The 12672-nt window shown below is 52.3% G+C and overlaps 1 protein-coding gene across 1 annotated transcript; it reads right to left on the bottom strand.

Moving 5' to 3' along the window:
• Positions 1–1368: 1368 nt before the first annotated feature.
• LOC128728773 (phospholipase A1) lies at positions 1369–10816 on the bottom strand. The gene is made up of 7 exons (XM_053822419.1): positions 10794–10816; positions 10332–10461; positions 7438–7501; positions 2457–2583; positions 1776–2383; positions 1541–1697; positions 1369–1456 (listed from the first exon to the last, which is right to left on the bottom strand). The coding sequence occupies exons 1-7, from the start codon at positions 10814–10816 to the stop codon at positions 1369–1371; spliced, it is 1197 nt and encodes a 398-aa protein (XP_053678394.1).
• Positions 10817–12672: the final 1856 nt, after the last annotated feature.

A 12672-nucleotide genomic window follows, 5' to 3' on the forward strand; every position in this document is an offset into this window, starting at 1 on the left:
GTGCGGCAAGGGGATGATGCTCGAAGCGCATTAGCATAATGTTGCCGCACATTGGTTCCGCTTGCTTGCACACGAGAAAGGGCTCGACTGCTGAAAGCAAAGGGTGCAAACAGAAGGCCTATCGTTTTGGGGCCAGGAATTACTCCTTGCGTGTCGTCCTTGCTTCGAAGACGCTTCCTGAGCCTCGGCAGAGATGAACGAGGACTCGGTGTAACAAAACACGCCGGTAGAGCTGTGTGGGGAGATGGATAAATATCGGTTCGCTGTTCGTACGACGGGCGCTTGCAACGACGAGCTGTCAATCACATTACTACATCATCATCGTACGCGCCAGCCTTCACCGTGACGTGCAACATTGTGCCCACGAATCGATAAGGTCCGATCCATTAACGCCACCGGAGCCGCTCCACGTTTATTAGCGGCTGTTAATTATTAATCACTCCTTTAATTGAATCTCTCGCGGGGCGAACACGGCAGGTGTGAGGGAGCTACCAACCCTCAAGACGGACAAACCGGTCTGGATGAGTCCACCCGATGAGTCCCTCGGTACGAGCCAGCACGGTGCTCTGCTGCAGTATTTATGTAAACGACTCCCCCACTACCCACTACCGTGGCGCTGTAAAATCGCTTGTAAAATCGGTACCGAGCCGGAAACGTGCGCCTTGGCAAACCTCAAACCTCATTCGACCAGCTCATCCACCCTGGGCGAAAGTTTTCGGCCACCCGCGCTAATGGTGCGCTGCCTGACACCGACGGTGACGATGACGATGATGACGATGATGATGATGATGGGGTGCTGGTGTGGGTGGCCAAATTTTCCGCTCCATTCACCAAACGAGCCGAGATCGGCCGCAAACGTCACTGCTGCGTGCCGGCCATTATCGCTCGACCTTGCCGCGACCGGGGCGACGCAAACTTTGACTTGCAACCGGATGTCAAATCGGTGCGGCTCGGGAAAACTGCTTCCTGGTAAATCCGCCACCGGGTCGGGTCCCTACTGGGACGCCCACTCGGTGGGTGACGAGCAGGAGAAACAAATCGGCAGACGATCAGACCGCTAATTTTCCGGCTAATTAATTATTGAATTAATTACCAGACAGATTGACTGGATTGAAACCCTTCGGGTGATTAAGACGGTGGAAAATCCCTCGCTGCACTGGGAGGTGCAGCATGGGTGGTGAGGCGGTAAACGCAGCCTTTGATGATGAAAACGTGACCTTTCTGCGGTCGGGAACTGGCGCAGATGCTATAAACGGGTGCACCTTTAGCCTACCTTTAGACTGACCGACCCAAGGTCACATTGAGGTCATTTCTTTCAACTCCGACGCCCATCAAACGCTTTTCTAACGTGTTGTAATAAATAACGGTTTATTTCCTTGCACTCCTAGCTACCGTCCTCGCGTACGGGTAAACGGTTTTGTCGATTGCAATAAATAAGGAACCGGACGCTGTTTTACTGTAATGAGAGAGCGCGAGAGAGAGAGAGCGCGAGAGAGTGTTACTAGAAAGCCCCCGGAAAAACCGGCGCGTCCGGACTTACTTGTTGAAAAGACCGAAGTCATCTTTGGTGCCGGCGGAGCAATCGTTCCGCTTGAAGCTGTAGTACGACGAGCACGACGTGCCCTCGAAAATGTTCTGCCGATCCAGCGATGCGCGGAAATACTCGACGGCTTTAAAGTGGCTGCAGATGAACTGCACTGTGGGACGGAAACGGGAACAGGTCGGAAGCGGTTATGTCTGATCTTCCGGTGTGGTTCCGGGTGGGGTCTACTTACGGTACGATTTGGTCGTGTCGTTGTTCACCAGCGGAAACTCACAGCCCGGCTGAGGACTGGCACCGCTGTTCGCGTAGTAGTCCTCGTGACCGAGGTTCATCGTCGTACCGATAATGTTCTTGTCCGTGTGGATGGCTTGCACGAATCGGCCATCACTGCGATCCAACCGTCGGTCCGTCGACACCGGGATAGGCTTCGTGAAAGCCGGTCCAGCTGGGTCAAGACCGATGATGTTGGGCACCTGCCCACCGAGGTACGCCCCAGCGATACCGGAGATATGTGCGCCCATGCTGTGCCCAACCAACGTCACCTGGTTGATGCTAAAGCCCTTCGTCAGCAGGAACTGCACGAATTTTCCCAGGTAACGGCCCACCTTGGGGGTGTTGCGAGCCGCCAGGTTGTACTCAACCAACGCCAGCGTGCTCCAATCGACGGCGCAGATGTTGCCCCCGATCAGCCGGATGTAGTCAGCCACGGTTTGCTTCACCCAGGTGCGGTTCACGTTGTCGGTCCAGCCGTGCGTGAGGAAGACGATCGGTTTGGACGGGTCCAGCTTCTGCGTGATGAGCGGATCGTCCACGTACGCCTGCACGTACTCAGGCTGATTCCTGCAACAACGCACAACCATAGATCCAGATAATCGATAGAAGCCGACCGACGGATGAGCCGTCTCGTACTCACGTCGTTCCACACCAGAAGGTTACATCCGTGCTGACGTCATTCGTGCCAAACAGGAGCTGCGATAGTGTGTTTCCAAAAGCCCCCAGCACGGTGCCCACTCGATTGGCGAGCAAATCATCCTGGTCGGCTGCAGTGGGTGAGAAAAAAAATCGCAAACTATACGAAATGGAAGTAAAACAGTCCGCGATCCAACGGTGAAAGTGACGCGATATACCATACTGCCTGGGCTCGGTACCACTAGCTATCACGTGCATTTACTGGCCACCAGAAGCGAACTCGAATATTGAATACCGACCGAAGTGCTAGCTCATCGATGGAAGCGCATAATCCGGTGCGACTTAAAGTATGCCTCCATCGGAACACGCCACTCGCTACGTTCTACCCGGCCGGTCTGATACGGCAATGCAAATAGCGCTCAAATTAAACTCACGAGCCGGCTCACCACTGGAACAAGGATGCGAGCGATACGGTATGGTCATGTGAAAGCTATTTACGCCTCGTAAAACCAGCCCGTGTATGGGGGGAGAATTTTGCCTCTTTTTTTTCACCACCATACATGGAGTGGCGCAAAAGAACAATGCGACTCGCAGCCAATGGGCAGTTTCATTCTCATCAATTGCCGGTACCATTTCACCCACACTCCAGGGTAGTTCCAGCCCTCGATGGCTCTTTGGGATGAGCTCGAGAGCCGGACTCGCTCCCTGAACGGACCGAACCGCGCCATCCTGTCACTGGTGAGGGCGTGACTCAGGCAATACGTCCTGCAATTTGCCTACGAATAGACGCACAGTGTACTCGAGCCGGTGCCACGCCAGAAGCGAACGAGATGGAACTCATCAGCAACCTCAATAGCTCAGCAAAACCTCCACCTTCCGTTGACAGAAGGAGCTATCGGTTGGCAGCATCGTCAAGACTGCGCCACCATTACCATCATCATCAGCCATCATTATCTCTACTTGTTAGCAATCCTGCCGGACACACCACCCCAATGGGCAACCGCTCGGAAAGCGCACACATGAGAAGTCACACACCTGTTAGTCAGCCCACCTCCCACTCAAAGCTGCCAAAGCTCTCGCGTTACACCGACCAGGCAGTGATAATTATTACAACCTTTAATTTGTTGCGCAGCCTCTCGACGGGCTCGTTTGAATGTTGCATTTAAAGGCTGACCGGCGGTACGAATGAGCGGAAAATGAACGTTCCGGTTTTTGTGTGCGAATCGATCGGCGAGGGTGGCCGCACATTTCCTTCCTGGCTCGCAGGATGACGCGGGCTCATCGCCCTCCGTGGTGTCGCCATCGAAGCGTACACCGTGAAATAACTGCCCATCGGTGGTGAAAAGCCCGAGCTCGAGAGTAATGAGAACCGTCCGCGAGATCGGAACCGGTGACCAGCCGGAAGTGGAAAAACTCCGACCGGTCAGAAAAAGCTTCCTTCCCCTGGCAATGATGATAAAATTTATGTGCCTTTCTTCAGCGAATGGGAAACAATGCAGTGAGTGGGTCGAAACAAGACACACACAAAAAAATTGCGCGCCATCCCATCCACCGATCCCCGAGCGAGGTTTTACAATCGACATTCGAGCTGCAGTTCGATATCGCTTGACCGCTTGGTCTCGTGGCCGGTTCGAGAAGCAAATGCACATCATTTACTACCCTCCGACGTTGGATAGCTTTACAATAGCGCCGGCCTATGTACAGGGATGGGCGAAAGGATTTTTTTGCGCTCATTTTCCCGACGGTGCCAGCTGCAAACGGTGGGAAGTTCGTTTTTGCTCCCCAGAGGCGAATCTCGCAAAAAACCAATCCCGTCCGCTAGGTGGCGCGGCTGTGCCGTAAGGATTTGTTTACTTCGCCGTGTTTTTAAGCGCTCTTTCGGCGCTGGTAGAATGGGATGCTTCGGCGCAATCTACCACTCTTACACTGGTCGAACATCGTACAAGGGGTGTGTATTTAAGGGTGTAGAGCGTTTTCCCACCACTTGGACATCCTCCCCGAGGCTGCTGATGAAATATTACGTAGCGCTTGCAACCGAACTGCGGAGGCGGCACATTACGGAAATGAATGCGCCTTCAGCTCCAGCAGACCCACGAGGCCTAGGGCTTGTTTTCATTTCCGATTGCAATCGCACCTTCGCGTGCCGTTGCTTTTCCATCGGTAGCGATTAGTGAGTAGCCAAGGAACCTTCAACTCCTGCACCTGACACACGGAAGCTCGCGCATGTCAAACCGTCCAAGTCGCCCGAGGAGGATGTTGAATCGCGCACAGACCTACCTGGCATCAATTTGGCGGTGTCCACCCACGAGGGGCCGTTTTGATAGAAGAACGTGACAAAGAGTGAACCCGAGGCGCGAGGGATTGATTGGAGCTACGGCTAGCATACCACACAAGACGTCCGGCAAGATAATCAGCTTGCCAACGCCAGTATGGCTAGGAGGAGAAACAAGCAGAGAAAGATTAGCTGGTTCTGTGGTTGTGGACTCGTAACATCCCCTCATGACGGCGGCTTCTTGCGTGTTTCTCGGCACACACCCAAGATGAAGTGTTTCGCAAACCAACCGCCAGGTGGCGCTTCCGAACTCCCGAAGAATTGATGAGAAATGGATAGCATTTACGCACGGTGTTGGGATCTATTTTCCACCTCGAGTGCGGCCTGATATATGCTTCCTGCACGTGATTGTTGGCTCGTCATAATTCTCAACCCTCCAAACCACTCCAACGCCTTCCAGCCTGGAGCTGGATTTAAAACGAGCCTCAACGAGGCGGGCGCGAAATTTGCACTCCATCAAAGGATGGCAAATAGGCTCGTGCTCCTTCTGTGCCGATCGAAGCCCAAGACTCACCCTTCCCGACTCATACCCCTGCCACGAACGGGTTGGAAAAGGATACGCCACTCGAAGCCCGACGCTCCCTAGGCGCTAGTTCAGCTGGTTGAAAAACGCGCCACCACCGACCCAACAACACGGTAATCTATTTGTTTGCGCTACAATTTACGGCTGGCTTCATTTGAATTTAATAAATCAAAAATATTACCCTCGGCGGTATGATTAATCTGCCGCACCCGGTTCGCTCTCTCGGGAGGACTCGAGCCCAGCAATGGCCTGGGGGTCGAGCCCTCGCACGGCGCACTAATGGCTCCAGGATGCGAGTCGTCGCCTACCACGCGTGGCCCCACACTCGGCCCCAAGATGTCGGTCCTTCGCTTCTTTTTCGCTTTCTTGTTACCAACCCCGCAGCCACGCCTGCAGTCCATCATTTAACCGAGCCTGTAAAACTGCCGGAGCAATTTTCACGTGCATCTTCCGGCTGTCGGGGTGCTCCTGGCGAAGGTTGGGCTCGTTTCAATGCTCGAAATTCGCCAACGAAACGTTAGAAGGCTCGCGAGCATCCACATATGTTGCCTCCTTTCTTTTTTTTTGCACGCGCGCGCCGACGAATCGTCCCCAGGGGCGGTAAGGTATTCCTCGCACGTGCCCTGCTACGCACGGCACTGATCTAATCTCGCGTCGGCGTCACGACCCTAAGGCGCGATATCATTCCATCCGGCTCGCTGAGAAAGCGGGACCGACACAAAAAAAGCCCACTCCCATCTTCGCTCGGAGTAAATTGTTTCGTCGGTTTTATTGTTCCTATTTTCTTATTTCATCACCCTTTCACCGGAAGAACCACACTTCTGCCAGGACCCGACTGAGCGCGTCCAAATGTATGCAATTTGTGCAACATATTTCTGGCCCGAGCGGTAGGCCACGTGATTCGGACGGCGATTGAATCCCGAGCAGTGCTACGGGCGTGAAAATGAGAAGCACACAATCTCATTCGCCGGGCTGTGTAGCTCAATATCTGTTTCGTTTTATAGTGCCACTTCATCTACGTCTGCCAGCTCCCGGTCCGGTTCTGTTTAAACTTCTGAAGAACGTGTCGGTTTAGCTTCACCCCAGCTAGCTGCTGCCAAGCGAAGCGTGGCAAGGTGATGCGCCTTCCTAGCTCGCTGCTCTTTAGATTGGAGCGCATTTTAAAATACACCCAACAACTCAACCCAACCAACCGTCGCATGCCAAAGCCGAACCACCTCATTTTCGTGATAATGAAGTGTGCCCTAGTAAGGTTCGTTATGCGAAGCCGCCCTCTGAAATGTCAACGCAGAAATTATGTAAAGCTGCCGACCCACTGCTCGCAACACTTTCTCGCCGGCGTCCGACGCCCGGAATTAACGAGCGGGCGGCGAAGTCCTGCAGATCAATGCGGTCAAGCGAAAGAATTTAACAAGCAATCATTCGGCGGTGGCGGACCCGGCGCACTCGTAAAAGCCCGGGATCTAGCAAAATAAATAAAGCGGTATCAGCCATCAGTTAAACGCGAATGCCATATTTTACAGGACCTTTTAATCCTTAATGTAGCAGGAGTCAAACAGCGGCTGCGGTGGCTTCAAACGGCTTCTCGCCGGCGTTAAAATTGTTCCGCACGCTCGCCTCAGTGGTTCCGTTTCAGCTCGATTCGTGCCTCGGTTTTGGCCATTTCCGAGTCGGATTTTCCCGTCGCTGGATGCGTACACGGGGTTATGGCAGGATATGACCCGACATTCTGAGGAAAAACTTCTCTCGTCCGGCGCAAGCCGGAAAAAAAAGTATAGCCGAAAAAAGGACCAAAAGGAAGACGTACAAGGTTCTTGGGTTTCGCGAGAGATACCGGAAGCGGCGTATGTTTCAAAATTGCTACCTAGGAAGGAAAGCCAGCAGCGTACGATCATGCAGAGAGATTTTAATCCGTTGTATACGACCGCAACAATCCCGTACCAGGTATGTTTCCCAGGAAATGGACCAATCGCAAACTGTGCGCTTCCTTACGACATGCTTGATATCGTATTGATTAACCATATCCATTGCCGGCAGCAAGGATACAACTCGAGACCAACCTCATGACACGCTCATTAAAATTTCATTTCTGTCATGTTAGCTCTTCGCAGCTCGCCCAGCAATACTTACTCAAAAACGGTAGCAGATCATCCTGCCGCGCGCTGTATCCTGCCATGGAGTCCGAGGATAAGTTCTGAAAAGACGAATTTCGAAGATAGGGAATTAAAAATCGACGAATGGTGACGTTTGATGTCGAGTTGTGGAGCAGTCAGTTGCAAGCTGACGGAGATGCGAATTTTCACATGTGCGAAACAACCGGATGTAAAGAAAAGTTCATTTAACTGGTTCGCAAGCATATAGGAAGAGCAATCCTGGAAAACCTGGCTCCTCTTGAGAGCTAGATGGGTTAGGTTTGTCTGATACTAATAGCTTCAACGAGCGACCGGAAATGGATCCTCGGTGACAGAGTGAAAAAAAACCGCCGAATCCGGAACCGGAAAAAAACACTCGGACGTGGCAGTAAAAATCATCGGCCAACTCTTTTGTCCGTCGTCATTTTTAATAATAAACGGATTATATGAACCGCTTTACAGGCGCGTCACCGTCGCGCGCAAGAAAGATTATCCCTGGGCCCGTGTGCCGGCATTTGGCCACCGGACATCCCCACGAAACCGAACGGACGGTGGGATTTACCGAGGAAAACTTCGCACGAATTTATGAGACAGCGCGCCCGGTAGCGTGGCTCGCTGGAGGATTTAGTCCTGCCAACTGCTTACTGCAACCTTCCAGTTGGTGTGCTTGCTTCCGGCCCAAGACCAACGGCTGCCATCGTTCACGCTAAATGATATATTAGGATGACAATGGACAATATTATCTTAGATTCTCGCTGCACCTTCACCACGCGCTGCCAGCAGCCCGAGCGGGTGGCCGATGAAAAATGCCGCAAGATGAAGCGTGAGCAACGATCCACGCCTCGTCCTTGCTGGCTGGCTAGTGGCTGGCAGCAGCATCTTCACGGAAAATTCCGGAACCGAACCGGTACTCGGAAAGAAAAAACCACCCCGGAGGGCGCGTCGAGGAAATAGAAAATAATCGCCCAGCTGTGCTGACGTCCGAAGGGTGTGGATGTCCTTCCGTGCGGCGCCCGGGTTTGTGGTGGAAACCCGCCCGAGGAAATGACATTTTCGCTCGTTCCGTTCCACCAAAAAGAGCGTTGGAAAACTGGGTGGGTGGGAAATGATGAGAGATGGCCATGATTCAAGATTCGACACGGCGCTATTTCTCACTGCATCTTCCGGGAAAATTCAATCTCGGGAACCTGTTGAGCTGATGCATTGATTCGTGGGGCTGAAATAAGCAGGAAAACCCATCGCGGCACCTTGAGCTCCTGGGTGGAATTCGGACGGAATTATGAATTAGCTGCTACAAATATAGCAGGTGTTTGGCGAGGGCGCTGCATCGACATCGCGATCGTATTGTGGCTCCGGAACGGACGCTTTTCAGCTCTTATCGGGCAAACGACCGCCGGAAGGTGCTCGAAAAACGGTGCCCAAAAGGACACAATGTGCCGAGGCCGAAGGTCTCCAGTCGATGGCACGCTGCACCGGGGTGTGAAGCACATAAATTGTCTCTTTTTCTTTGTTCGCGCTGGACAGCAGCGCTCAATGGGAGGGCGACGTTTCTTTATCCTTTTCGTTACACCTTTACCATGGCAGGCAGCCAGTGTGCCAGGAATTATCCTTTCACCCAAACAGATCACCTGCAGGGTGGTGAAATAATTCCTTCCCAGCACGTGACCTCGCTTTACGCTCTAAACCGGCACCGCCAGCACTGGGAAAACTCTCAGATCAGTGGAAATCTAATTGAACGGCTGACCATTAATCCACGTCTCATACCTCAACATCCCGATTAATCGAAGGTGCATTCCCCTCATCATTTGCTCATCTTTTCAACATCCCTTCGTTGGGAAGAGAGGGCAGAGGGTTTCTCTCCGTTATCCTGCACCACACACTCCGTAAAGAAAGCCCCCCGAACTGGGACACTTCATAGAGTAACCTGTCCAATAAAGCCACTCGAGAATCAATCATGCAAACATATTCAATAAGTTACCTAACTTTATTACATTCCACCTGGTCCGAGGACGAGGACAGCAGGTGCAGTTCTTGAGCAACTTACCCCGCGCGCACCTCACCGTTCTCCTCCCTCCCACTCACCCAACCGATCCAATCTGTCTTCGCCGAGGCGCTCGAGCGCAATCCTGCTTAAGAAAATTTCATATTGTCTTCCTTTCCCTTCACGTGGTTCATTCTTTTTGTTTCTTTTTTTTTTGGAAAACCCAAACCCCACCAAATGGTGCTTTTGATGTGCTTTTCCGTTCTCTGCGTTGTTGTACCGCTTTTCCGGCGCTTCTTCGGTCGCTTCGGTCGCTCGATGGGCGGACATAGCGCTACACTCACACATACTCGACCGAATGTGTGCCGCAAGCGAAGCAAAGGCGAGCAAAAGGCCCCGCGCGATATGGCTGAAGTGCCGCATTGAATGCAAAATTCCGCCGGAATCCGGAAAAATAACACGAAAAACCACACAACACAATCCGTCTGCCGGGCCCGGGAGTGGTGAACATAAAATGAAATACGAATGCAACGCTCGTGCTCCGGGGCCCGCTCCGGGGCGAACTTGTCTTGGCACAGTAAAGCATTTCTTTTTTTCTTTTTGTGAGGGAAGGGAGGAAAACTTCTCCGCCCACTCTTACTCGAAAGGAAGTCGTTACGCAAAACCGTTCCGAGGGCGCACCGAACATGAAACGATCCACCGGCGCAATGACAACCTGGTGCCGCAAGGATCCGCAAGGATCCGTGCGCGTACGTGTGGCGCGTTCGAGAGTAAAAATTTAATATACATCGCAGGACGATGCCCGAGTGCAAGTGCATCTTGCAGCGTGAACTCGTCCGACCAGCGGCTAATAGCGCATCCCGATGATTAGCCCGATAAGTCCCACGGTTTCAGCGCAAAGCAGTACTTACCGTGTTGAAGCCGAAATCGAACGGTGCAGCATGGACGGGGGCTGCGAGTGGGCCGGCGACGAATAGCACCGCCAACACCACAGACATTCGGTGGGCGACATGTGTGATGGGAAAAATGAAAAATTCCTCCCTGAGGGCGGAAGCGAAAAAACAAAAGCACGATGTTAGTGATGCCGCCGGCGGAAAGCCAACGACCGAGGGCGTCGTTGATTTATGCAAAAATTCTGCTAACCGGCTCCAAATCAAATTCACCCCTCGTGTATGTGTGTGTGGTGGGGGGGGGGGGCTGAGAGGGAAGGGAAAAGGTGGGGTAGGGCCAGAGAGGCAGGTGAGCATGAAGATGGAGCCCGATTTGCTGAGTTTTCCCGACGCCAAAGTGGCCAGAAGACGGCGCTTTGAGCAGCGTCAGGACACTTTAACGACACACCGGACACCTTCTGCGGCAGCCAGCAGGTTACTTACCTGCAGTTTGTGAACGATTTCATCCCGACAGCGTTGACGGCGCTCCGATGTGACGCTTTTCGGGGGTTTTCCACCTGCTGCCCGACGGGTGGCTTATTGCTTTTCAATCGCAGATTGTCGCTGCTGGCGTGCCGAAGTGCACCCAGCCCGGCGTTACTGCTACTGGTGGGTACTTGTAATGTGCCCGATTGTGGTGCAGTGTCCTGCGTAGATTCCGACACCGGCTCGAGCTATCCTTTTTTTTTGTGCAGTGTGTAAAGGAATTCTCGACGTGTCTTGCTTTCCTTTCCGAAGGAGGACACTTGCCGCTATGCGTTTTATAGCGCGCTCGTAAACTGGCTGGCAGATGAAACTGGCGAGCCAAATGTACGGAGCTAAGCCAAAATCGATCAGTATCTGCAAGTAAAGAGAACGAACCGTTAGCTGGTTGATCGCTGCAACTGTGCTGCTTGAGCTCTTCTGCAATTGACGATGGTCACTTTTGCACTTGCTACTCTAGAAATTTGCCCTCGCAACGAACCTCAGGGCGCCTCAGCTAAACGATAGACAATGTTTTGAAACACCACTTGTAAGAACCACACCACTCGATTCCAACTGGCCAGTGTGTGCTCTGGAAACCAGTTTAAGAACCTTTTTTGGAACGCCATTTCGAGAATCTGGCAGCTGGTGCGATTCGGCACGGGTTCCATCGTGTTAATCAGCGTTATTGTTACATCAATCGCTGTGAGTGTCAAACGGAATGGCATCGATGAATGAAGGCAGCTCATCAGTTGGTTTCGCACAACCCAATTCTTTACAACTGAATCAACATCTCCACGGCACGTCCGGTTGCATGACGATATGGAGAAGGTTTAGCTAAATTCTCGCGTAGTTATGAAATGAAACATATGTTTCAGCCCTAAAAGTGTCAAAAATCTAGTTCAAGGCTTCGCACAGGGAGCAGTATTATTGCGGGAGCGTCCTTCTACCAGAATAAACAAACGAAGTTCCAGTAAATTCGACGTTAGCAGTTTTAGAACACTGCCTGGTCATTGCCCCAAGCTACGAACGCACCTTAGCGCGTGTGGTGCTTTTAAAAGTCGTCATTTATAGCCAACAAACGCTCACCCTTATTCTGTCAACGTAACAGTACTGGGTATTGTTGACACTATCAACTTTCACCCATTTTCATCGCCATCTTAATCAACTCCGCAAATGGAGTACCGTTCATCGCACGGCAGCTAGTTCCCAAAAAAAAAAACTCCAGAACGAAGCCGTGAATCGAGCAACACATTCAGTAAGCAGATTCGTTTGCACATCGACCCCTTAAACGATTGAAGCTATTTTTATGTTCCTTTGCCAAAATTCTTAATTTGGAGACATCGTTCAGCGATGTTGTTTGATTGTAGCATGTCTCTTGGACATCTGATCTCTGAGACGAGCTGATGGACTCCCAGCATCATGGAGATTCTCATAAAGTCCTCGCTTTCTCCAACGACTCTGCTCGAGTCTTCATCACCTGCACGACTTTAAATGGCACACATACCGCACAGGCCTACTGTCTCGCGAATCAGACAACCATCTGCAGAGGCTTGCGCGTGGCGAATGGACCGACAACGTCGCAGTAACGCTTCAGACACACACGCTCCAATCTCCGACCACGCGGCAGTGACACACTTTTTGGGCGATTAACACCTGCGCGGCGTAGACGTGTGCTCCGTGAACTTGATCTTCAACCGTACCCGCTTCACGTACCTACACCGCATATCTAGAGGTCGATCCTTCACCACACGGCGCCTTATCAGCTCACCGTGACACCAGACACACCCGCGGCTTTAGTTGGGATAAGTTCGCTGAGATCTCCCAATTCTGACACCACGCAACGCAACGCACCGGCTTG

This window comes from Anopheles nili, chromosome X, assembly GCF_943737925.1.
Source record: "Anopheles nili chromosome X, idAnoNiliSN_F5_01, whole genome shotgun sequence".
In the NCBI taxonomy this organism is placed as follows: Eukaryota; Metazoa; Arthropoda; class Insecta; order Diptera; family Culicidae; genus Anopheles; species Anopheles nili.